Source organism: Panulirus ornatus, chromosome 25 (genome assembly GCF_036320965.1).
Source record: "Panulirus ornatus isolate Po-2019 chromosome 25, ASM3632096v1, whole genome shotgun sequence".
Taxonomy (NCBI): Eukaryota; Metazoa; Arthropoda; class Malacostraca; order Decapoda; family Palinuridae; genus Panulirus; species Panulirus ornatus.
This window is the reverse complement of record NC_092248.1, coordinates 24,423,534-24,449,476: the sequence shown is the minus strand read 5'-3', so window position 1 is coordinate 24,449,476 and position 25,943 is coordinate 24,423,534. Positions and strand designations below refer to the sequence as shown.

The following is a 25,943-nucleotide window of genomic DNA, read 5'->3' as shown; positions in this document are numbered from 1 at the left end:
TTATTATCATTATCATTATTATTATTATTATTATTATCATTATTATTATTATTATTATTATTATTATTATTATTATTATTATTATTATTATCATTATATTATCATTATCAATATTATTACTATTATTATTATGAGTGTTATCATTATCATTTTTTATCATCATTTTTATTGTCATTATTATTATCATTATCATTATCATCATTATCATTATTAATATTATTATCTTTATTATTATCATTATCATTATTATCATTATCATCATTATTATCATTATTATAATTATCATCATTATTATTATCATTACTGTTATCATCATTATTGTCATTATCATTATTATTATTATCATCATTATTATTATTATCATTATTATTACCATTATTATCATTATCATCATTATCATTATCATTATCATATTTAGTGGATATGAAATTGGTTGACGACGTAAAGCAAATGCTCTGATGAAGGATTGAGCCTCAGAACGTTTAGGTAAAATACGTGAGTGACAGAGAGATGAGTCTTTTGGTCGTTTCATGTACATTAATGATTTTGATAATGGTCTCATTGTCAGGTATCAAAATTCGCAGTTCATACTAAGCAGGAAATATATTTGAGACAAAGCTTGAGCGACTGGAGCTTCAAACTGACAGAAAAACTGATAGATCTCAAATCAATATGAATAGAGATAAGTGCCAAGTTTATCATATGAGTGCAGTACATGTTTTGATAGAAGACGTGGGTATGATAATCTCTGGTGACCTAGAGCCAAGAAAGCAATACATCGGAGCAGTAAAAATAGCCAAGATTCTTGGATTTGTATGCATTGGAATCTAAGTCTGGGGAAATCATCCTAGTGTTACCAATTCTTCGGTGTAGCAAAATCTTGATGTGTGCTCAGTTTTGGTCATACTGTTCAACAAAACATAGAAGGAATGGAATTAATGTCGCGCAAGCTAGCACATGATTTCTGACCTGAGGAACAAAGTCGACGAGAGTTTTGAAAAGAGGTTAAGATGTGATCTGATAATGACAATGAATGTCAATAAAGGATTAGATAATCTTAATCTAACAAGTTACTTAAGATTTGATTCATTAGATTTCCCTTGTAGTAATGTATACAAACTCGTATGCAGACGTTTTACCTCGAATGAGGCAAAGTACTTTTTCTTCAGCACGATTCTCAACATATGGAATCAATAACCAATTAAAGTGGTTAAATGCGGTACTGCATATACTTTTAAGAATTTACTTGATAAAGAATTCATTAGACTCCTTGACTAATATCATTGCGCTTCCTCAGTCACATTGACAATTTGTATGTTTTCCTCTAATGATAATCGTGTGACTGTCTATTTTCTATCCAGTAATTTATCATTTTCTGATATTTTTTACCCTCACAAACAGCCTCGATGGGACTTAGTGGTCTTTTGCTGGTTGTATACGTTTGAATTATTGTAATTTTTTGTCGCTTCAATCACAATTATCATCATCATTATTATTATCCTTTTCTCTCACTAGGAAAAGCCGATCCTTCCAGGCAGTGGGACGAGGTGGAGAGACCTCATACACGTATATCTTTGATGTCAATAATTATGAAAAATTGGTTTCAGGTTTTGGTTGATGTAGACGACAGTGATCACAATGTAAACTCGTCAACGACCCTTGATCCCAGGACAGCTAGAGGAATGCTGAGCCAGAAACCTTTCACGACGCACACGTTTGTTTTCCAGGCACCAACCAGGGTAGATGATGTTGTCAACGCTGTAGACGAGGGTTGTGGTGGCGCTAACGATCATACACTTGTTGTTTGTCTTGTTGGTACTAACGATCATACACTTGTTGTTTGTCATGTTGGTACTAACGATCATACACTTGTTGTTTGTCATGTTGGTACTAACGATCATACACTTGTTGTTTGTCATGTTGGTACTAACGATCATACACTTGTTGTTTGTCATGTTGGTACTAACGATCATACACTTGTTGTTTGTCATGTTGGTACTAACGATCATACACTTGTTGTTTGTCAGGTTGGTTTCTAACGATCATACACTTGTTGTTTGTCTGGTTGGTACTAACGATCATACACTTGTTTGTACTGTTGGTGCAAACGATGGACTGATGGACAGAAAAGAGGAGATTTTTGAGAAATATCACCAGCTTATTCCACGTTCCTGAAAAAATTAATGATATGGTTTCAGTTCTCCCAGAGCTGCCCGGGGAACCTCTTCTTTAGAAAGGCATTCAGTTTATATGATAGTAATGAACTTTTGCTCTCAAGAGAGAATTGCTCTCATAGACTTCTGGCAGTCTGACATGTTGATGAACAACAGACTGCGCAAGAATGAAGTAGGAGCTGTCCGTTTTGGTAGGCTTCTTGGTGAGTCTACATGTGCGTTTTGGTAAGATAGATAAACGCTGCCCATATGGAGGTGACCCAGTTCCCTCCTCGCGTACCTTTCCAAATAGACATCAAACTCATTTATGAATATTCTACATTGAACATTAATGCAAATAAGATTAGGGAAATGAGGTGTGGCAGAGGTATATGTAACTATGAATGCGTCTGAATGGAGAGGAGTGGAGTGGAAGAAGTGGAGTGCTCTAGGTATATGGGAGTGGACATGGCAGTGAGAGCTGAGGTGAAGCATGTGGTTGGAGTGGATTTGGGAGTATGTGGAAAGAGAGGTTATTGAATGTTACGGAATGAATGGGTTTGCTTAAAGGAAAAGTAGTCCTGGTAGTGTTGTGCATCTTGGACACTGAATGCAGAGGAACGGAAGAGGATAGAAAATGGCAGAGGACAACACGCGGTGTGAGGCGAGTCGATCGTGTGAACAAATGGCAGAGTAAGAGTGGGGTGTGGCAGTAAGCAAAGTTTGACTGAAATACTTAACAAGGGCGTGCTGATGTGCGCTGGACATTGAGAGAGATGAGCGATGAAACCTAACGCAGAAGATATGAATGCCACAGGTAGAGGCAAGAGGAGATGGGAGGAATGAGAAGAACGGACGGATGGAGGTAGGTAGCCAGAACATGCAGGAGGGTGAGGGGTGTGCACGGGCAGGACAGCACGGACTATCATATATGGTGCAAATAAATCGTTGGAGATAAAAAGTCTTCAACAAATACTGTTGACATTTTAGTTATTCTTTTTTCTTTGTTTACAGAAGGTTTTAAGAATTTTATGGGCCACCGTTTCCGGGTCGTTACTTCCCACTACTTTCCTTATGTAGACTACGAGAGGGAGAGTGACGAACCAGGCAGCAGAGTCCTTCTCAAGGACTCTTTAGACACCAGACTCCTCACTATGATCGCTCCAACACTTAACTTCACGTGAGAACTCTGAAATATCTCTGATATATGTAACATATTGATGGTTAGTAAGGTATTGATGGTTAGTTGTAATGAATAATTACAAGAATCTAAATCTGGTTATTTACAAGCAGTAATATCAAAAAACACTTTTACATGGTTTTGAAATTCATTGAGCTTCACTTGATACGAGGCAGGATCATTTCTTTCTTTATAGTGGTATAAAAGTCTCTTATATTTTGTGTGATGAATATTCATCATATTTCAATCGTGCTTTTTTGATACAATAGTATTTAATACTGACTGCCAGATTTCCATAACGAAGTTAGTAACTAAATACCTGAAGATACTGGTTCATCTGAAGTAGAGAATAATTATAACATATTTTGCTCCAGGTTTCATATTTTCATCATGTTGGTCAACCAGTTTGGTTCAGTTGTTCTGGTTGACCAAATATAAGGAGCTTAGTTGGTTGCCTGGTACTGCGGCTTGCCATTTCACTGAAAAATATAAACATCAGACGCCATTCTTCACAGATCACTCAAATGTGAGTGAGAGATGAGCTGTCCCTCTGCTGGTTAGTCCAATGAAATCCCAGCTATCACGTACTTATCACGAGATCAGCAAGAGGCATAAAGAACACATCATTGGTTGGTTTCTACGAGGAAATCATTTTCTTTGTTTGGGAGACGTTTACTATGACCATTTTACGTGCAACTACTTCAACCAGGATAAATACTAGACTTTGTACTTATGGTTGAAATAATCCATAACTTTCATCATTCATGGTTTAGATAACTTGTTAAAATATCTATCTTAAACTTATCACAATATTCATATGTATCTAAAACATCATTATCATAGCACCTATGGCTGAAAAATATTGCAATTACATTCTTAGCTATTTTTTCTTTTAAATAGCTGATATTCTTGGTAAAAATGCTATATTTTCAATTTCCTTAGAGGGGCTGATGGAGCTGCTCAATTACTTCTAGATTTGAGAAATACTTTATATAAGTGATTGATACCAAATTAATTTTACCACACTTGAAGATAAACATATTTCCAGTATCAGATTCTCTCTGTAAATGGGTGTTTTTAAGAGCTTATTATGCAATTATTGAAAGGGGTGGGGGAGTGCTAAAGATGTCAGGTCAGAAAACTCATATTTTTGCAGATTTTTCCTCATAGATGCACAACTTGTCCTCACTACCTCCATCTAAATATCAAGAAAAAGTATAAAAACGACCCAGCCTAATGTCCATCTGACCACAATGCTGTAGGCAGTTGAGTCTCAGCGAGGGGTGGATGGTGAGGTTCTTTTTGGTTTACTATCTTGTTTCTACCGCTATACTATACATTTCCTTCATCTTTTGTACAGATAACTTCGTTATAGGCCACCAGATCACCTGTTGCTTGCCCCTCTCGCGTACTCCCATGTACCATCTGATCTCCTCATCTGAGGCAATTCTGTGCTCTTTTTCCCTTGTCTTTGCTTCGTAGAGTATCTTCACCATGACGCCCTTCATGATCCTTGCATTGACTCCTCAGTTTCCTCAGCTCCTCTGCTTGAGGTAATATTTCTTCATACTTCTTAACAAATATCCATAAAATCACCAAACGCTTTTCTCTGGTGATTCCTCCTTCGTCTCTCCCACTTGTCTTTTTCTTGTGTGTGTGTGTGTGTGTGTGTGTGTGTGTGTGTGTGTGTGTGTGTGTGTGTGTGTGTGTGTGTGTGTGTGTGTGTGTGTGTGTGTGTGTGTGTGCCCACAGGTTATTATCATCACCTTTCATCATCCTTGAGACGTCCTAATCATAAGTGAGAAATATCCAAACCCACGCCATAATCATCTAAACCCACGCCATGATTATCCCTATCTAAAGCCACGCCATGATTATCCCCATCTAAACCCACGCCATGATCATTCCTATCTAAACCCACGCCATGATTATCCCTATCTAAAGCCACGCCATGATTATCCCTATCAAAAGCCACGCCATGATCATCCCTATCTAAACCCACGCCATAATTATACCTATCTAAACCCACGCCATGATTGTCCCTATCTAAACCCACGCCATGATTATCCCTGTCTAAAGCCACGCCATGATTATCCCTATCTAAAGCCACGCCATGATTATCCCTATGTAAACCCACGCCATGATCATCCCTATCTAAACCCACGCCATGATCATCCCTATCTAAACCTACACCATGATTATCCCTATCTAAACCGCAACCATGATCATCCCTATCTAAACCCACGCCATGATTATCCCTATCTAAACCCACGCCATGATCATCCTTATCTAAACCCACGCCATGATCATCCCTAGTTACGAGATCCGGGAGGAACCTAACCGGTCATGGGGGAGGGAGCAGAATGGCATGTTCAGCGGGATGATGGGTCAGCTGCAGCGGGAGGAGGCAGACTTCTGCACCATAACGTCTACCACGGCGGAGCGCCTCAGGATCATGCAGCACGCTAAGGCCTATGATGCTGATGTTCTTACCCTCACCTCCCTCAAGCCTTCACTACTGCCCGAACGCTTGTCGCTAATAAGACCATTTGTAGGTAATCATCCATCGCAAACTTACTCTTTGTTAATGGAGATGACCGTCTTCGTAATTTGAGTCTTTACAAGATGTTTTCCTTCATATGTTTATATCTCTACAAAGTAGGATTACGCTGGGTGAGTACATATAGCATATCTTGGTGCCATGTATTGTGGTGCCAGGTTCAATTGAGGCTATCTTATTTGTTATCATTGTAACCACATTGGCATAAGCAGCAGCATGCTCAGCTTCCGTTCATATTTTATGTAAGGCAATGAGTACAGATGAAACAAGATCATACAGCAAGAATCAATTCGAATTCCTGAGGTGGAAATTGTATAAGAAGTGAAGAAGACAAAGCAGAAAATGGAATTCTACAGCTCCGCTGTATGGAGGGATGGAGGTATCATAACGAACAATCCCTGTGTGTCTTGTCTTCGTAAACTATAGGAAGCAGCGAGCAGTCATGTGCTACGGGCACAGGCCTTGGGAGATTAAACAAAATTAGCGTCCCGCGAGAGGAAAGACAGGCAACATCATGGTAGACGGACAGCAATATGCAAAAATAACTGCTAACACGAGATATTATGATGTAGAACAGTTTTGATTCCTCTCAGGTTGAGAGAGAGGTTGATGAAGAGCCGCTCTACATAAGCGATTAATGCTTGATACTTGCGCACATGAATGTGCTCACAAGAAAATGATGATAGCACCTTCCTCGTATCTATATTTTGTGTGATGCTGATTTAGTGTGTTGTTCAGTATCAAAAATTTCCAAAATACAGAGACTGCCATGTCGACCAAAAGAATGTTACAGCATGATTAAGTTTCAGTCCTTTGACATGTGACTGCAGGAAACGATTGAGATACAGAAAGAGATGTACATAGGAACTGTATTTTTTCACTGTTTCAGTTAACCAGGTCACTGCTCTCCTATTCTGAGATCCTGCTCAAGTCCACATTAAGAGAGGAAATGTGTTCAGTGCGAGAAACATAACGAGTAATCGGGTGAGAAACGGAAGGAGAGTGAGTATGGCAGGAGGTTCAACTACTATCATGATTTACAGAATGGAGAGGAAACAATCAACAGAAAGAAGCGTAAAGAACAAAAACAAAAATTATTGTAAGCTCAGAAATGAGCCACACCTTACTGAATGTTCAAGAGACGACGAAGCTTATGATATTTTTGAAGTGAAAGCGATGAGGCGATAGGCAGATGGATCGGAATGATGGCTAATATGGATGATGGCTGGAGCAAAGAATGCTTTCAGGAAAGAGGGAAAGTCTGTGTTTCTAGACTGACGAAACAAGTGTGGAAAGATCAGAGGTGGATCAGGGATATATGATGGTATATGTTCACTCACCCAGATGTCGTGTACACCTGAACGTAAGAAAGAATTCGAAAGATGAGGAAGATATGAAGAAAATCATGCATGTAGAACACGAGGGAAAGGAAGACAAGGTGCGGTTAGATGAGCATAGGTATCGATAATAGCGGATTTATCAATAGGAGAGTTAGTTAGATATATACCAGGTCGGAGCGGTGGAGAAAACCTGAATTAAGGTTGTAAATGTTTTAAGAAATGATACAAGGGAACTCACGTAGCAACAGTCTACTGAGGCTGTTTGAGATAGTGGCAGGAATCAGTAACTAATACAAGTGACGCAAAAATAGAAAGGCATACTGATGATTCAAAGGGAAAAACTTGCAAACTAAGGACGCACAAATAATGTTAATTGTACACTTGAAACAAATTATTCATTAAATCTATTTCTATACGTACCTAAAGTAGTTTTCAATCACTTAGAATGGTAACTCATTCAGTATGCGAGCAATCCAGTTGAAGAAAAACTGTTTCGCTTCACTCAAGGTAAAACGTTTGTTCACGAGTTTGTACCAATTAGTAGAGTGAAATCAAACGAGTCAAGCACTAAGTAGCTGCTTATTAGATCGAGATTCTCAAAGCCATTGATAATTTGGAAACCTGCATTGGATCCTCATCTCTTAACCCTCTTTTCTTAGGTTAAAGACGTTGAATTATCTTAAACAGCTTCCATAGGATTTGTCTGTTATTCCACGGATCATCTTGGCAGCTGGACGCTGTGCTCTCTCCATTTCTAAAGTAGGATGACCAAAACTGAGCACAGTATTCAAGATGGAGTTGCAACAATCAATTGTAATGATCCAAAAACCATACCTAAGAATCCAAGAATCATGTTTGCTCTTCTTACAGCTTCTGTGCACTGCTAGCTAGGCTAGAGATCATTATAACCCAGTCATTTTCCTCAGTAATCACTTGTAGTGTAACAGAATTCACACTGTAGCTTACCTTTTCGTTTTTCTACTTTTCGTTTTGACTCTTTTTAAATAAGAGCCAGAAGGATTTACCAGTATAAGTCAGGTAAGCATTTCTTTCTTTTAGGAAAGCGTCATTTTTTTCTGTGAACAAGAGCTTTGAAGTTAATCTAAGCAGATAAAAACGGTTGAATGAGATCCAGAAGAGAACATTCATGGACGAACACGCTTTGTTTCTGATGCAATAAACATTATAGAAGGAGCGATCGAACCATTATTGATAGGGAAAAGCTACCGAAGAAGAAGGAATGTAGGACTCCATCCGAACAAAGATGAACTCTGCTATACGGTCATACAAGGAATTCTAAGAGAAACAGACCAATGAGTCCTTTCGAGGCTTATTGTGGCACTGGTAAAGACATACATATCATAGATCAGTGTGGTAAGAGCAGAAATACGTACATATTAGCAATAGATAAATATCATAAACTTTATATGTGGCTAAGGAGGTACAATTAATGTCAGTCGTGGATTTAAAGCGAAGTATTTATTGAATATTCAAAGGTATTTATGGTACTATCTTCGACCACTCTGACTGGTAAACCATTCCATATGTTAACACTCCTGTTGAAAAAGTACTTTGTAACCATAACTATGAGTAATTTCGAATGGCTGTATCAGATGATCAGCCCTCAACCCTGACTTTTCTAGACTAAATACGTGTACTTCGTTTAGTCAGCTCTCACAGTATCTGTTTCTCAGTCCGGAAGTCATCTTGGTAGTTCGTCTGTACTCGCTCCAGTCAGTCTGTCTTTCCTCAAGTAGGATGACCAAAACTGAACAAAACATTCAACATGAGGACGACCGAGTGACTTGTGAAGAATAAGGATAGATCCTACAAATCCAAGAATTTTGTTCACCTATTTAACTGTTGTTTCCTGCGCACTGTTTACTTGGCATTAGATCACCAGAGATTATTACACCCAAGTCTTTTTCCTCACTGAATTTCTGCTGTTCAACAGAATTCATATTATGGCTTGCCTTTTCATTTTTACCACCGAACATGGAAAGCTTTGTACTTTTAGGTATCAACATTCATTTGCCACCAATAATTCCATTCCATTAGTCTGGCCCCGTCAGTTCGAAGCTGTAGACGTTCAATATTTGTTGTAGATACATTGCTCAATTTAATATCGTCCGTGGATTTCGATGTCTCCCAACGCAGCCCATTGTTAATATAGATGATACATTATGAGAAAGAGAACCAGTAACCAAGAGTGATCATTATGGTACTTCATCTGTTACATGTAACCAATCTGAAGCTTGACCGTCAATAACAACTCTTTATTTACGACCAGTTAACCACTTTCCTGGACATCGAAGTACAACCCCATGTGTACCATGTGACTTAACTTAGGAATCTTTGATGTGGAGTCTTATCGAATACTTGATGAAATTTCTGATGATGAGTTCCTACTTTTTATGAGAATGGTTGTTATATTGGCAAACTTCTATTCTTTTGGTACTTTCCCAGTAGCAAGTGACACTGTTGAGAGCAGTCAAGCGATTAATTGTCTTAATGTTCACCTCTTTCATTATCCTAGGATAAAACTTCTCTGGGCTTACTGTTTATTCATTTATTTTCCATTTAGTGTTGATACTTTATCTTCAACTTTTATGTTGATATGTCGCAAAATGTTTTATTCTTCATTTAGCGTTGGAGTTGGCTTCGGGAAAAGAACCGTATCTTCAGTTGAAAATACACATGTGAAAGAAGCATTTAAAATCTTTGCCATGTTTTCTTTGTCGTAAACCAAATCACCATTGTCAGTTATCAGTAGATGAAATGATTACGTGATAATTTTATTGCTTCTGACATACCCAAAAACTCTATTGATTTTTCTATTATTATTTCTTTTTTCATTTTTGCTATTTTCAGCAATATACGCTTCATTTTCATGTACAATTTCCTTACTTTGTTTGCGCAAACGTACATAATTTGCTCTATCAAGCTGGTAATTGCTCTCACTGAGTCTCTTATATGCTACTTTCTCAGACAACAAACACCTTCAAATGTAATTGTTTCACCATTTTATCCTCTCATTGGAAAAATGATAAATATGTCCTCAATTGCTTTAAACGTTTAATTGAAGCTGACCCAAGTTACGTCCGTATTGCTTTCATTCACAACAAGTTTGCCTGTAAAGAGCAATGCCAAGATCTTTAAATATTTGCAAGTCTAGGATTAAGTACTTCCTCGTGACTCTCATGTTACTCAGCATTACAGGTGATGTTAACCAGCGTAATATTACAGGTGATGTTAACCAGCATTACGGGTGGTTACTCAGCATTACAGGTGATGTTAACCAGCATTACAGGTGATGTTAACCAGCATTACAGGTGATGTTAACCAGCATTACAGGTGATGTTAACCAGCATTACAGGTGATGTTAACCCGTATTACAGGTAATGTTAACCAGCATTACGGGTAGTTACCCAGCATTACAGGTGATGTTAACCAGTATTACAGGTAATGTTAACCAGCATTACTGGTGATGTTGAAAGTGATCATTGGTACCAAACTTTCCTCCGACTTCAACATTATCAACAAGATCCCATATTTGAATCTAATATATTCTCGTCACAAATAGGTTTATTAACTTATTATAGTATGTCACTATCAAGCCAATCTAGGTAGAGTCTAGGTTGGCTCGGAGCTACTGGAGAGGGATTCTCACCACTTCAGTAATGGTATGTTAAAATCTACCGTGATCGAATAATTTGCATCGCTAGTTTCCGTTACCTGATCACATAGTCTTTCGTCTACCTCTGGCGTCTGTGTCAGGTTCCTGTAAACTAATCCTACTGTTATTGTCTGGAAACATATCTTTAATTTCCACAAACATGAAGATGATTTTATCAGCAGTAATGAAATTTTTTAGACCAGGATTTACATAAGATCTAACAAAGAGCAAGACACCACTGCCTACTTATTTGCCTTTACTGGTCAATATAGTGAACTCAGGAATGTCATAGTGGGCGAGGAAATCTGTTACTAATATCTAGCCAAGATTCCGAAGCATCAATTACATCAATTTTCTACCAATACAGTTATTTTCAACTCAGACAATTTGTTATGTATACTCCGATCAATAACATAAAATGTTCTCATACATGACGTATTGTTATGTATACTCCGATCAATAACATAAAATGTTCTCATACATGACGTATTGTTATGTATACTCCGATCATTAACATAGAATAATCTTATACATGACTTATTGTTATGTATACTGCGATCCCTAACATAGAATATTCTCATACATGACTTATGTATACTCCGATCGCTAACATAGAATGATCTTATACATGACTTATTGTTATGTATACTCCGATCGTTAACAGAGAATATTCTCATACATGACCGAGACTTGTTCATTGGTATGTGTATGTGCAGCAGAGGCAGTGGGAAGGCCGCCTACGTGAACATCGTCCTGTAACCTGGACGTGAGGTGTCGGGGAGGGAATGCAGTGCAGGGACTGGAGTCACGTACTAGAGTGAGGGTCAATGTGATCTGTGTGCGACGAAGATGACTGGAATTTGGAAGGAAGGTTCAAGGTCGATTGGAGAAGGTAGTTGAGGATAAAGATCCTCTTGATTAACATGTCAAGTTTTATGTGTAAGATGTAGAGAGATTGTGGATTTGCACAATGAATACTGGCAACACTGGTGTTGGTCAGGCGGAGAGAAACCTGGACCAGGGAGAGTAACGTGACAACTGCTGCAGCACTGGCTCAGCCTACCCTACCCTAGTGGTAGTACCACCTGTCCCGACCCAGTGGTAGTACCACCTGTCCCGACCCAGTGGTAGTACCACCTGCCGTTGTAGAAAGCATCGTTGATTTGATTTGTTTTTGTCGAGCAAGGATCTGCTCATGAATATGAAAAGTGTGAATGAATTCTTGAATATCTTTATCAGCGTAACCAGACAATCTTTTAGAATGTCGTGTTATATTGTAACTTCTTGTTTCACATGTACACTTTGGCTCCATTCTGTATATATGAATCAACCAATGAAAACTCTGTTTTATCTTCTTTCTTATTCAGGAGAGGTGTGGTTGGCGGTGGTGGTGAGTGTGGTGGTGTGGGGCGTGGTACTGTGGCTGCTGCAGAAGGCGTGGTGGTGGATGGTAGGAGGACCTGCGGTCAGTTTCAACACCGCCCTCCTGTACGGCTGGGGCGCACTCTTGGAGAAGCCGCCTTCTGACCCCTCCACCAACACCTCAGGAAGGGTGAGTGTTACCCATGGCATCGAAACTAGTCTTTCGTCCTCCATATTCTAGTGTTTGTGAGTGATATCAGAATGAAATCTTCTTCGGATAATAATAACACTTCTCTGGCCATAATGGCTGAAACCTCCATATCTACTAATCCTAATATATTTCTGTCTTACTTTATGCTGCGAACTTGAACCTATGCATCCTACGACTTGATATTCTTCGTTGATAATAAAGAAAGGATATTAAGCATAGGGTGTGGTGTTTGATGAAAGGGTATTAAGCATAGGGTGTGGTGTTTGATGAAAGGGTATTAAGCATAGGGTGTGGTGTTTGATGAAAGGGTATTAAGCATAGGGTGTGGTGTTTGATGAAAGAAAGTTGAACTAGAAGGCGGAAGGTTAGCAGCAAGAGAGTATTCAGAATCTTATATGCCATTGAGTTTTGTGTGAATTTTTGTTGGGTCATTAGCTGTGTGATTGTCGCCATCCATGTACAGGGGTTAGTGACGACTTGGCTTACTATGTATGGTGGTGTTTGTGAGGTGGTGTTTGTGTGCAGGTGTTTGTGTAGTGGTGTTTGTGTGCAGGTGTTTGTGTGGTGGTGTTTGTGTGATAATGTTTGTGTGGCGGTGTTTGTGTGATAATGTTTGTGTGGTGGTGTTTGTGTGGTGGTGTTTGTGTGCAGGTGTTTGTGTAGTGGTGTTTGTGTGCAGGTGTTTGTGTGGTGGTGTTTGTGTGATAATGTTTGTGTGGTGGTGTTTGTGTGATAATGTTTGTGTGGCGGTGTTTGTGTGATAATGTTTGTGTGGTGGTGTTTGTGTGATAATGTTTGTGTGATAATGTTTGTGCGGTGGTGTTTGTGTGGTGGTGGCAATATAGTACTTCACTAAGTGAGGTGATAACCTCCTAAGGGACATGTTATTCTGACAGTAGCGTTATGTACCAGGCTGCCTCTCCTTGGTTGCTATCTATCCTGTGCGTCCGGAAACTAGGCAAGTGATGACAGCTTAACTTACAACTCGTAATCTGTGTGCAGGTATTGGTAGGATGGTGGCTGCTATTCTCTCTGATCGTCACTACAGCGTTCCGATCATCACTGATCTCCCATCTGACAGTCCAGGGAAAGTCCCGGCCCATTGATACCTTGGAGGACCTGATGCAACAGGCAAGCTGGAAGTGGGGCATGGAGACGTGGATGCTTAAGGGAATACCTTACGATTACTTATCGAAGCACACGCACCCGTTGGTGAAGAAGTTCTACGAGGAAATGGAGGTGAGTCTGTATAAAAGTTATTCATCAAGTTGAGGAATCAGTATATGCAAAAGATGAGGATAAAGTTGATCACCAATAAACTCATTATTGGTCTTGGTAGAGAGATTGGGTTATATGTTGTGGTAGGTCCATGTGGTAATGAAGAGGACGATCATAAAAATCTTTTGATTAAAGAATCTTTCAATTTCATCAACTGCTTAAATTGTTTATTAAGTGAGAATTAACAGCTTCTAGAGGATTTCTACTGACTATAAAGTATGCTATGCCACCACATAACGATCTTTCACTTATGACAATTGATTAACATTGTCCATAATCACAATTGTAATTATTACACGAAGTGCACTTGAGCATATGTTTAATTTTTCTCATGGTTATCAGCAGATATTTTTTTTTCATGTTTCCAATTTCCCGCGTTAGTGAAGTAGCGTTAACAACTGAGGATTGAGCCATAGAGGGAATATCCTCAGTTGGCCCCCTTCTCTGTTCCCTCTTTTGGAAAATTGAAAACGAGAGGGAAGGATTTCCAGTTCCTCGCTCCCTCCCATTTTAGACGGTCGCCTTTTACGACACGCGGGGAATACGTGGGAAGCATTCTTTCTCGCTTTTCCTCAGGGATAATATATATATATATATATATATATATATATATATATATATATATATATATATATATATATATATATATATATATATATATATATATATATACAGAGAGAGAGAGTAAGAAATTAAATTCTAGATTGATATGGGTAAGACTGAAAATGGATGGAGAGAGATGAGTGATGATTGGTGCATATGCACCTGGGCATGGGAAGGAAGATCATGAGAGGTAATTGTTTTGGGAGCAGCTGAGTGAGTGTGTTAGTGGTTTTGATGCACGAGACCAGGTTAAAGTGATGGGTGATTTGAATGCAAAGATGAGTAATGTGGCAGCTGAAGGAATAATTGGTGTACATGGGGCGTTCAGTGTTGTAAATGGAAATGGTGAAGAGCTTGTAGAATTATGTGCTGATAAAGGACTGGTGATTTAGAATAACTAGTTTGAAAAGAGAGGTATATATAAAAATTCATATGTAAGTAGGAGAGATGGCCAGAGAGAGTTATTGGATAACGTGTCAATTGATAGGCGCGCGAAAGAGAGACTTTTGGATGTTAATGTTCTGAGAGGTGCAATTGGAGGAATGTCTGATCATTATCTTCTGGAGGCGAAGGTGAAGATTTGTAAAGGATTTCAGAAAAGAAGAGAGAATGTTGGGATGAAGAGAGTGGTGAGAGTAAGTGAGCTTGGGAAAGAGACTTCTGTGAGGAAGTACCAGGAGAAACTGAGTACAGAATGGAAAAAGGAGAGAACAAAGGAGGTAAGGGGAGTGGAGGAGGAATTAGCTGTATTTCGGGAAGCAGTGATGGCTTGCGCAAAAGATGCTTGTGGCATGAGAAGCGTGGGAGGTGGGGTGATTAGGAAGGGTAGTGAATGTTGTATTCAAGAAGAAAGTGAAAGAGAAGAGAGAGGTATTTACTTGATTTTTGCCGGGAAAGGATACAAATGAGTGGGATATGTATAAAATAAAGAGGCAGGAGTTCAACAGAAAGGTGCAAGAGGCGAAAAAGAGGGCAAATGAGACTTGGGGTGAGAGAGTATCATTAAATTTTAGGGAGAATAAAACGATGTTTTGGAAAGATTTAAATAAAGTGCGTAAGACAAGGGAACAAATAGGAATATCAGTGAAGGGGGCTAATGGGGAGGTGATAAAAAGTAGTGATGATGTGAGAAGGGGATGAAGTGAGTATTTTGGAGGTTTGTTGAACATGTTTGATAATAGAGTGGAAGATATAGGGTGTTTTGGTCGAAGTGGTGTACAAAGTGAGAGGGTTAGGGAGAATGATTTGGTAAACAGAGAAGAGGTAGTAAAAGATTTGCGAAAGAGGAAAGCCGGCAAGGCGGCGGGTTTGGATGGTATTGCAGTGAAATCTATTAAAAAGGGGGGAGACAGTATGGTTGACCGGATGGTAAGGATATATAATGTATGTATGACTCTTGGGGTTCCTGATGACTGGCGGAATGCGTGCATAGTGCCATTGTACAAAGGCAAAGGGGATAAAAGTGAGTGCTCAAATTACAGAGGTATTGTTGAGTATTCATGGGAAATTATATGGGAGGGTATTGATTGAGAGGGTGAAGGCATATACAGAGCATCAGATTGGGGAAGAGCAGTGTGGTTTCAGAAGTGGTAGAGGATGTCTGGGTCCGGTGTTTGCTTTGAAAAATGTATGTGAGAAATACTTAGAAAAGCAAATGGATTTGTATGTAGCATTTATGGATCTGGAGAAGGCATATGATAGAGTTGATAGAGATGCTTTGTAGAAGGTATTTAGAATATACTGTGTGGGAGATAAATTCTTAGAAGCAGTGAAAAGCTTTTATCAAGGATGTAAGGCATGTGTACGTGTAGGAAGAGAGGAAGGTGATTGGTTCTCAGTGAATGTTGGTTTGCACCAGGGGTGTGTGATGTCTCTATGGTTCTTTGATTTGTTTAGGGATGGGACTGTTAGAGAGGTGAATGCAAGAGTTTTGGAAAGAGGGGCAAGTATCAAGTCTGTTGTGAATGAGAGAGCTTGGGAAATAAGTAAGTTATTGTTCGCTGATGATACAACGCTGGTGGCTGATTCGGGTAAGAAACTGCAAAAGCTGGTGACTGAGTTTGGTAAAGTGTGTGAAAAAAGAAAGCTGAAAGTAAATTTGAATAAGATCAAGGTTATTAGGTACAGTAGGGTTGAAGGACAAGTCAATTGGGGGATAAGTTTGAATGGAGAAAAAATGGAGAAAGTGAATTGTTTTAGATATCTGGGAGTGGATTTGGCAGCGCATGGAAACATAGAAGCGGAAGTGAATCATAGGGTGGGGGAAGGATCGAAAGTTCGGGGAGAGTTAAAAAAATGTGTGGAAGCCGTTAACGTTATCTTGGAAAGAAAAACTGGGTATGTTTAAAGGAATCGTGGTTCCAACAATGTGATATGGTTGCGAGGCGAGGGCTATAGATAGAGTTGTGCGGAGGAGGGTGGATGTGCTGGAAATGAGTTGCTTAAGGACAATATATGATATTAGGTGGTTTGATCGAGTAATTAATGAAAGGGTAAGAGAGATATGTGGATATAAAAAGATTATGGTTAAAAGAGCAGAAGAGGGTGCTTTGAAATGGTTTGGTCACATGGAGAGAATGAGTGAGGAAAGATTGACAACGAGGATATATGTGTAAGAGGTGGAAGGAACGAGAAGAATAGAGTGAAATGGAACGATGTGGTATACCGGGGTCGAATTGCTGTCAATGGACAGACCCAGGGCATGTGAAGCTTCTGGGGTATACCATGGAAAGTTTTATGGGGCCTGGATGAGGAAAACGAGCTGTGGTTCCGGTGCATTATACATGACAGCTAGAGACTGATTATGAACGAATATGGACTTTGTTGTCTCTCCCAGCGCTACCTCGCGCACATGCGGGGGGAAGGGGTTTTCATTTCATGTGTGGCGGGGTGGCGACTCCCACCACTCCTGTTTCACGAGTAGTTCTACTCCTTCCCCTGATCTTGTCCTTTAACTAACCCCTTACTTTACTCCCAAGACATCCCCAAACCACTCTTCCCCTTTACCCTTGAGCTTCGTGTCACTCAGAGCCAACCCATCCATGTTCCTTTCCTCAAACATACTACATGTATCTCCTTTTTTCTCATCTTGGTTGAATCCACACACATTTAGATACCTCATTCTGAGCCTTCGAGGAGGATGAGCACTTCTCGCGTGGCTCCTTCTTCGGTTTCCCATTTTAGAGCATCAGATTGGGGAAGAGCAGTGTGGTTTCAGAAGTGGTAGAGGATGTGTGGATCAGGTATTTCCTTTGAAGAATGTATGTGAGAAATACTTAGAAAAGCAAATGGATTTGTATGTACCATTTATGGATCAGGAGAAGGCATATGATAGAGTTGATAGAGATGCTCTGTGGAAGGTATCAAGAATATATGGTGTGGGAGGCAAGTTGTTAGAAGCAGTGAAAAGTTTTTATCGAGGATGTAAGGCATGTGTACGTGTAGGAAGAGAGGAAAGTGATTGGTTCTCAGTGAATGTAGGTTTTGCGGCAGGGGTGTGTGATGTCTCCATGGTTGTTCAATTTGTTTATGGATGGGGTTGTTAGGGAGGTGAATGCAAAAGTTTTGGAAAGAGGGGCAAGTATGAAGTCTGTTGGGGATGAGAGAGCTTGGTAAGTGAGTCAGTTGTTGTTCGCTGAAGATCCAGCGCTGGTGGCTGATTCATGTGAGAAACTGCAGAAACTGGTGACTGAGTTTGGTAAAGTGTGTGAAAGAAGAAAGTTAAGAGTAAATGTGAATAAGAGCAAGGTTATTAGGTACAGAAGGGTTGAGGGTCAAGTCAATTGGGAGGTAAGTTTGAATGGAGAAAAGCTGGAGGAAGTAAAGCGTTTTACGTATCTGGGAGTGGATCTGGCAGCGGATGGAACCATGGAAGCGGAAGTGGATCATAGGGTGGGGGAGGGGGCGAGAATTCTGGGAGCCTTGAAGAATGTGTGGAAGTCGAGAACATTATCTCGGAAAGCAACAATGGGTATGTTTGAAGGAATAGTGATTCCAACAATGTTGTATGGTTGCGAGGCGTGGGCTATGGATAGAGTTGTGCGCAGGAGGATGGATGTGCTGGAAATGAGATGTTTGAGGACAATGTGTGGTGTGAGGTGGTTTGATCGAGTAAGTAACGTAAGGGTGAGAGAGATGTGTGGAAATAAAAAGAGCGTGGTTGAGAGAGCAGAAGAGGGTGTTTTGAAATGGCTTGGGCACATGGAGAGAATGAGTGAGGAAAGATTGACCAAGAGGATATATGTGTCAAAGGTGGAGGGAACGAGGAGAAGTGGGAGACCAAATTGGAGGTGGAAAGATGGAGTGAAAAAGATTTTGTGTGATCGGGGCCTGAACATGCAGGAGGGTGAAAGGAGGGCAAGGAATAGAGTGAATTGGATCGATGTGGTATACCGGGGTTGACGTGCTGTCAGTGGATTGAATCAGGGCATGTGAAGCGTCTGGGGTAAACCATGGAAAGCTGTGTAGGTATGTATATTTGCGTGTGTGGACGTATTGATATACATGTGTATGGAGGTGGGTTGGGCCATTTCTTTCGTCTGTTTCCTTGCGCTACCTCGCAAACGCTGGAGACAGCGACAAAGAAAAAAAAAGATCTATATATTCATATATATATATGTACATATATATATATATATATATATATATATATATATATATATATATATATATATATATATATATATATATATATATATATATATATATATATATATATATATGTACATATATATATATGAATATATAGATATATATATATACATATATATATATATATATATATATATATATATATATATATATATATATATATATATATATATATATATATATATATATATATATATATATATATATATATATATATATATATATATATATATATATATATATATATATATATATATATATATATATATATATATATATATATATATATATATATATATATATATATATATATATATATATATATATATATATATATATATATATATATATATATATATATATATGAATATATAGATATATATATATACATATATATATATATATATATATATATATATATATATATATATATATATATATATATATATATATATATATATATATATATATATATATATATATATATATATATATATATATATATATATATGTATCTGGGGAGGTAGTATAAGCTTTGTGGAAGATGAAAACCGGCAAAGCAGCAGGTTTGGATGGTATTGCAGCGGAATATATTAAAGAAAGGGGGTGATTGTATTGTTGACTGGTTGGTAAGTTTATTTAATGTATGTATGATTCATGGTGAGGTGCCTGAGGATTGGTGGATTGCGTCATAGTGCCATTGTACAAAGGCAAAGGGAATAAGAGTGAGTGCTCAAACTATAAAGGTATAGGTTTGTTGATTATTCCTGGTAAATTATATGGGAGGGTATTGATTGAGAGGGTAAAGGCATGTACAGAGCATCAGATTGGGGAAGAGCAGTGTGGTTTCAGAAGTGGTAGAGGATGTGTGGATCAGGTGTTTGCTTTGAAGAATGTATGTGAGAAATACTGAGAAAAGCAAATGGATTTGTATGTAGCATTTTTGGATCTGGAGAAGGCATATGATAGAGTTGATAGAGATGCTCTGTGGAAGGTACTAAGAATATATGGTGTTGGAGGCAAGTAGTTAGAAGCAGTGAAAAGTTTTTATCGATGATGTAAGGCATGTGTACGTGTAGGAAGAGAGGAAAGTGATTGGTTCTCAGTGAATGTAGGTTTGCGGCAGGGGTGTGTGATGTCTCCATGGTTGTTTAATTTGTTTATGGATGGGGTTGGTAGGGAGGTGAATTCAAGAGTTTTGGAAAGAGGGGCAAGTATGCAGTCTGTTAGAGATGAGAGAGCTTGGGAAGTGATTCAGTTGTTGCTCGCTGATGATAAAGCGCTGGTGGCTGATTCATGTGAGAAACTGCAGAAGCTGGTGACTTAGTTTGGTAAAGTGTGTGAAAGAAGAAAGTTAAGAGTAAATGTGAATAAGAACAAGGTTATTAGGTACAGTAGGGTTGAGGGTCAAGTCAATTGGGAGTTAAGTTTGAATAGAGAAAAACTGCAGTAAGTAAAGTGTTTTAGATATCTGGGAGTGGATCTGGCAGCGGATGGAACCATGGAAGCGGAAGTGAATCATAGGGTGGGGGAGGGGGCGAAAATCCTGGGAGCCTTGAAGAATGTGTGGAAGTCGAGAACATTATCTCGGAAAGCAAAAATGGGTATGTTTGAAGGAATAGTGGTTCCAACAATGTTTTATGGCTGTGAGGCGTGGGCTATGGATAGAGTTGTGCGCAGGAGGGTGGATGTGCTGGAAATGAGATGTTTGAGGACAATATTTGGTGTGAGGTGGTTTGATCGATTAAGTAATGTAAGGGTAAGAGAGATGTGTGGAAATAAAAAGAGCGTGGTTGAGAAAGCAGAAGAGGGTGTTTTGAAATGGTTTGGGCACATGGTGAGAATGAGTGAGGAAAGATTGACCAAGAGGATATATGTGTCGGAGGTGGAGGGAACGAGGAGAAGTGGGAGACCAAATTGGAGGTGGAAAGATGGAGAGAAAAAGATTTTGAGTGATCAATGCCTGAACATGCAGGAGGGTGAAAGGCGGGCAAGGAATAGAGTGAATTGGATCGATATGGTATACCGGGGTCGACGTGCTTTAAAGGGATTTAATCAGGGCATATGAAGCGTGTGGGGTAAGCCATGGAAAGTTGTGTGGGGCCTGGATGTGGAAAGGGAACTGTGGTTTCGGGCATTATTGCTTGACAGCTAGAGACTAAGTGTGAACGAATGGGGCCTTTGTTGTCCTTTCCTAGCGCGACCTCGCACACATTAGGGTGGAGGGGGATGTTATTCCATGTGTGGCGAGGTGGCGATGGGAATGAATAAAGGCAGACAGTGTGAATTGTGTGCATGTGCATATATGTATGTGTCTGTGTGTGTATATATTTGTGTACATTGAGATGTATGGGTATGTATATTTGAGTGTGTGGACGTGCATGTATATACATGTGTATGGGGGTGGGTTGGGCCATTTCTTTCGTCTGTTTCCTTGCACTCCCTCGCAAACGCGGGAGACAGCGACAAAGCAAAATAAATGAATAAGTAAATAATAAATATGTATATATCCGCTGCTCACTCCGCTCCTATATTTCTAAAACGTTTCACTTCTACCTGTTTTTCTCCATTCAGTGTTACCTCTGAAATGACTCGTCCCTCAACCCTACTTAACCTAATGACCTTGCTCTTATTTACATGTACCCTGAGCTTTCTTCTTTCATACACTTTACCAAGATCAGTCACCAACTTTTGCAGTTTCTCACTCAAATCATCCACCAGGAACAACTGACACTTTCCAAACCTTCTCATCCATAACAGACTGCATACTTGCTCCTCTCTTCAAGACTATTGTATTCACCGTCCTAACAACTCAATCCTTAAGCAAGTTAAACGGCCATAGAGACATCCCTTCCTCAAACCGATGTTCACTGGGAACCAATCGCTTTCCTCTCTTCCTACACGTACACATGCATTGCATCGTTGACAAAAACTTTTCACTGCTTCTAGCAACTTACTTCAATGCCATATACTCTTGAGACTTTCCGTAGAGCATCTCTATTAACTCTATCATATGCTGTCTCTAGATCTATAAATGCTACATACAAATCAATCTGATTTTCTATGTATTTCTCATATACATTCTTCAAAGCAAGCACTTGATCCACACATCCTCTACGACTTCTGAAACCACACTGTTCTTCCCCAATCTAATGCTCTGTACATGCCTTCTCCCTCTCAATCAATACCCTCCCATATAATTTCCTAGGAATACTCAACAGACTTATGCTTCTTTTATATGAAGACTCACCTTTCTCCCCTTTGTCTTTGTACAATGACACTATGCATGGAATCCGCTAATCCTCAGGCATTTCACCATGATCCATACTTTCATTGAATATTCTTACTAACCAAACAACAACAAAGTCACACCACTTTTTATGATTTCCACTGCAATGCCATCTATACCCGCCGCCTTCCCGGCTTTCATCTTCCGTAGAGCATTCACGAACCTCCTCTCTATTCACTAAACTATTTTCCTGACCTTCTCACTTCACACACCACCCCGATCGAAATACCCTATATCTGCCACTGTATCATGAAACACATTCAAGAAACTTTCAAAACATTCTGTCCATCTCCTTCTTGCTTCATTATTACTTGTTATTCCCTCCCCATTTGCCCCGTTTCATCGTGTTCCCATTTTTTCTCTTGTCTTACGTGCTTTATTTACCTCCTTCTAAAACATCATTGTACTCACCCTAAAATATAATGATACTCTCTTTCCCCAACTCTCATTTGCCCTCTTTTTCACCTTTTGCACCTTTCTCTTGAACTCCTGCTACTTTCTTTTATGCATCTCCGGGTCATTTGCACTACTTCCCTGCAAAAATCGTTCAAACGTCTCTCTCTCCTCTTTCACTAACATTCCTACCTTTTCATTCCACCAATCATTATCCTCTCTAAATTGCCCACCTCCCATCTTTTTCATGCCACACGCATCATTTGCTTTCTGAGATAATGTTCTCGCCTTCCACACATTCTTCAATGCTCCAAGAACCTTCGCCCCCTCCCCTACCCTATGACTCACTTCCCCTTCCACGGCTCCCTCCGCTGCTAAGTCCACTCCCAGATTGCTAAAACACTTCATTTCCTCCATTTTTTTTCCATTCAGTGCTTACCTTCCAATTAACTTGTTCCTCAACCCTACTGAATCAAAAAACCTTCCTCATATTCGCAATTGATATCAAGTTTCTCCTTTCACTTATTTTACCAAACTCAGTCACCAACCTTTGCAGTTTCTCATCCGATACAGCCACTAGCGCCGTATCTTCAGCGAACAATAACTGACTCACCTCCCTAGCCCTTTCATCCACAACAGACTGCATACTTGGCCATCTCTTTAAAACTCTTGCATTCACATCCCTAACCACCTCATCCATAAACAAATCAAACAACCATTGAGACATCACGCACCCCTGCTGCAAACCGACATTAACTGAGAATAAATCACTCCTATCTTCCTACCGGTACGCCTTGGTGAAAAATATTCGCTGCTTCTAACAACTCACCTTCCACACCATACACTCCTAAAACCTTTCCACAAAGAATCTCTATCAAACTTGTCATATGCCTTTTCCAGATCCATAAATGCAACATACAAATCCATCTGTTTTCCTAGTATTTTTCACATACATTTTTCAAAGCAAACATCTGATCGACAAATCCTATAACACTTCTGAAATCACACTGCTCTTCCTCAATCTGATGCTCTGTACATACCTTTATCTTCTCCATCAATGCCCTCCCATATAATTTTCCAGGAATATTCGACAAACGTATGCCTTTGTCAGTTAAACACTCACTTTTATCCCCTTTGTCTTTGTCCAGTGACACTATGCTTGTATTCCGTCAATCCTCAGGCACTTCCCCTTGATCAATACATGTACTGAATATCCTTACCAACCAGTCAGCAACAAAGTTAACCCCTTTTTTGATAGATTCTACTGCAATACCATCCAAACTCACCGCTTTGCCGGATTTCATCTTCCGCAAAGCTTTCACTACCTCTTCTCTGTTTACCAAACCATTCTCCCTTACCCTCTCACGTCGTACATCACCAAGACCAAATATATAATGATAATGAGAATGGTACGCCAATGTTTACTAGGTACTAGATGTGGAGGAGGGGATGGCCAAGGTGCTAGGAGGACGCTACACCTTCGTCAGCATCAAAAACCACATAAGTGTCATCGTCGCTTCCTACTACGCTGGCTCCCAGGGGCAAACCCCCATCTACATCAGCAATAGAGGAATTTTTACGCTGCCAGTTTCTGGATGGGGATTCAGGTATTCCTCCAGTGTTAACATTTCTGTCATTTGTCTACGTGAAATTATCATGAAAAGCATATTTTAGCTACCATCCTTCAGGTTGAGATTAGGAACGCAAAACTACGTGTAAGACCGCTTTCAGATATTACCCAGCCTCATCCAGCTACCTGCTATCACTCCATGCTGCTCCAATGACCTCTCCATACACCCAGATGAAAACACAATAGAAAACTTGAAATACACACACACACACACACATACACACACATACACACAATATATATATATATATATATATATATATATATATATATATATATATATATATATATATATATATATATATATATATATATGAGGATATTCCCTCAAAGGCCCAGTCCTCTGTTCTTAACGCTACCTCGCTATCGCGGGAAATAGCGAATAGTATGAAAAAAAAAAAAAAAAATATATATATATATATATATATATATATATATATATATATATATATATATATATATATATATATATATATATATATATATATATATATATATATATATAGTATCCCTGGGGATAGGGGATTAAGAATACTTCCCACGTATTCCCTGCGTGTCGTAGAAGGCGACTAAAAGGGGAGGGAGCAGGGGGCTGTAAATCCTCCCCTCTCGTTTTTTTTAATTTTCCAAAAGAAGGAACAGAGGGGGCCAGGTGAGGATATTCCAAAAAAGGCCCAGTCCTCTGTTCTTAACGCTACCTCGCTGACGCGGGAAATGGCGAATAGTTTAAAAGAAAAAAAAAGATATATATATGTATATATGTGTGTGTGTGTGTGTGTGTGTGTGTGTGTGTGTGTGTGTGTGTGTATTTATCTATTTTATTTTGCTTTCTCGCTGTCTCCCGCGTTTGCGAGGTAGCGCAAGGAAACAGACGAAAGAAATAGCCCAACCCACCCCCATACACATGTATATACATACACGTCCACACACGAAAATATACATACCCATACATCTCCATGTACACACATATATACACACACAGACACATACATATATACACATGCACACAATTCACACTGTCTGCCTTTATTCATTCCCACCGCCACTTCGCCACACATGGAATAACATCCCCCTCTCCCATCATGTGTGCGACGAAGCGCTAGGAAAAGACAACAAAGACCCCATTCGTTCACACTCAGTCTCTAGCTGTCATGTAATAATGCAACGAAACCACAGCTCCCTTTCCACATCCAGGCCCCACACAACTTTCCATGGTTTATCCCAGACGCTTCACATGCCCTAATTCAATCCATTGACAGCACGTCGACCCCGGTATACCACATCGATCCAATTTACTCTATTCCTTGCCCGCCTTTCACCCTCCTACATGTTCAGGCCCCGGTCACTCAAAATCTTTTTCACTCCATCTTTCCACCTCCAATTTGGTCTCCTACTTTTCCTCGTTCCCTCCACCTACGACATATATATCCTCTTGGTCAATCTTTCCTCACTCATTCTCTCCATTTCAAAACACCCTCTTCTGCTCTCTCAACCACGCTCTTTTTATTTCCAGACATCTCTCTTACCCTTACATTACTTACTCGATCAAACCACCTCACACCACATATTGTCCTCAAACATCTCATTTCCAGCACATCCACACTCCTGCGTACAACTC

At 39.4% G+C, this 25,943-nt stretch overlaps 1 protein-coding gene across 1 annotated transcript in view; it reads left to right on the top strand.

Moving 5' to 3' along the window:
* Positions 1 to 25,943, top strand: part of LOC139757342 (ionotropic receptor 21a-like) — a 94,344-nt gene that overhangs the window by 30,475 nt on the left and 37,926 nt on the right. The window contains exons 4-8 of the mRNA XM_071677766.1: positions 3,168 to 3,333; positions 5,650 to 5,888; positions 12,277 to 12,461; positions 13,485 to 13,721; positions 24,124 to 24,302. Coding sequence (XP_071533867.1) covers positions 3,168 to 3,333; positions 5,650 to 5,888; positions 12,277 to 12,461; positions 13,485 to 13,721; positions 24,124 to 24,302 — 1,006 coding nt within the window. The remainder of the gene's footprint in view (positions 1 to 3,167; positions 3,334 to 5,649; positions 5,889 to 12,276; positions 12,462 to 13,484; positions 13,722 to 24,123; positions 24,303 to 25,943) is intronic.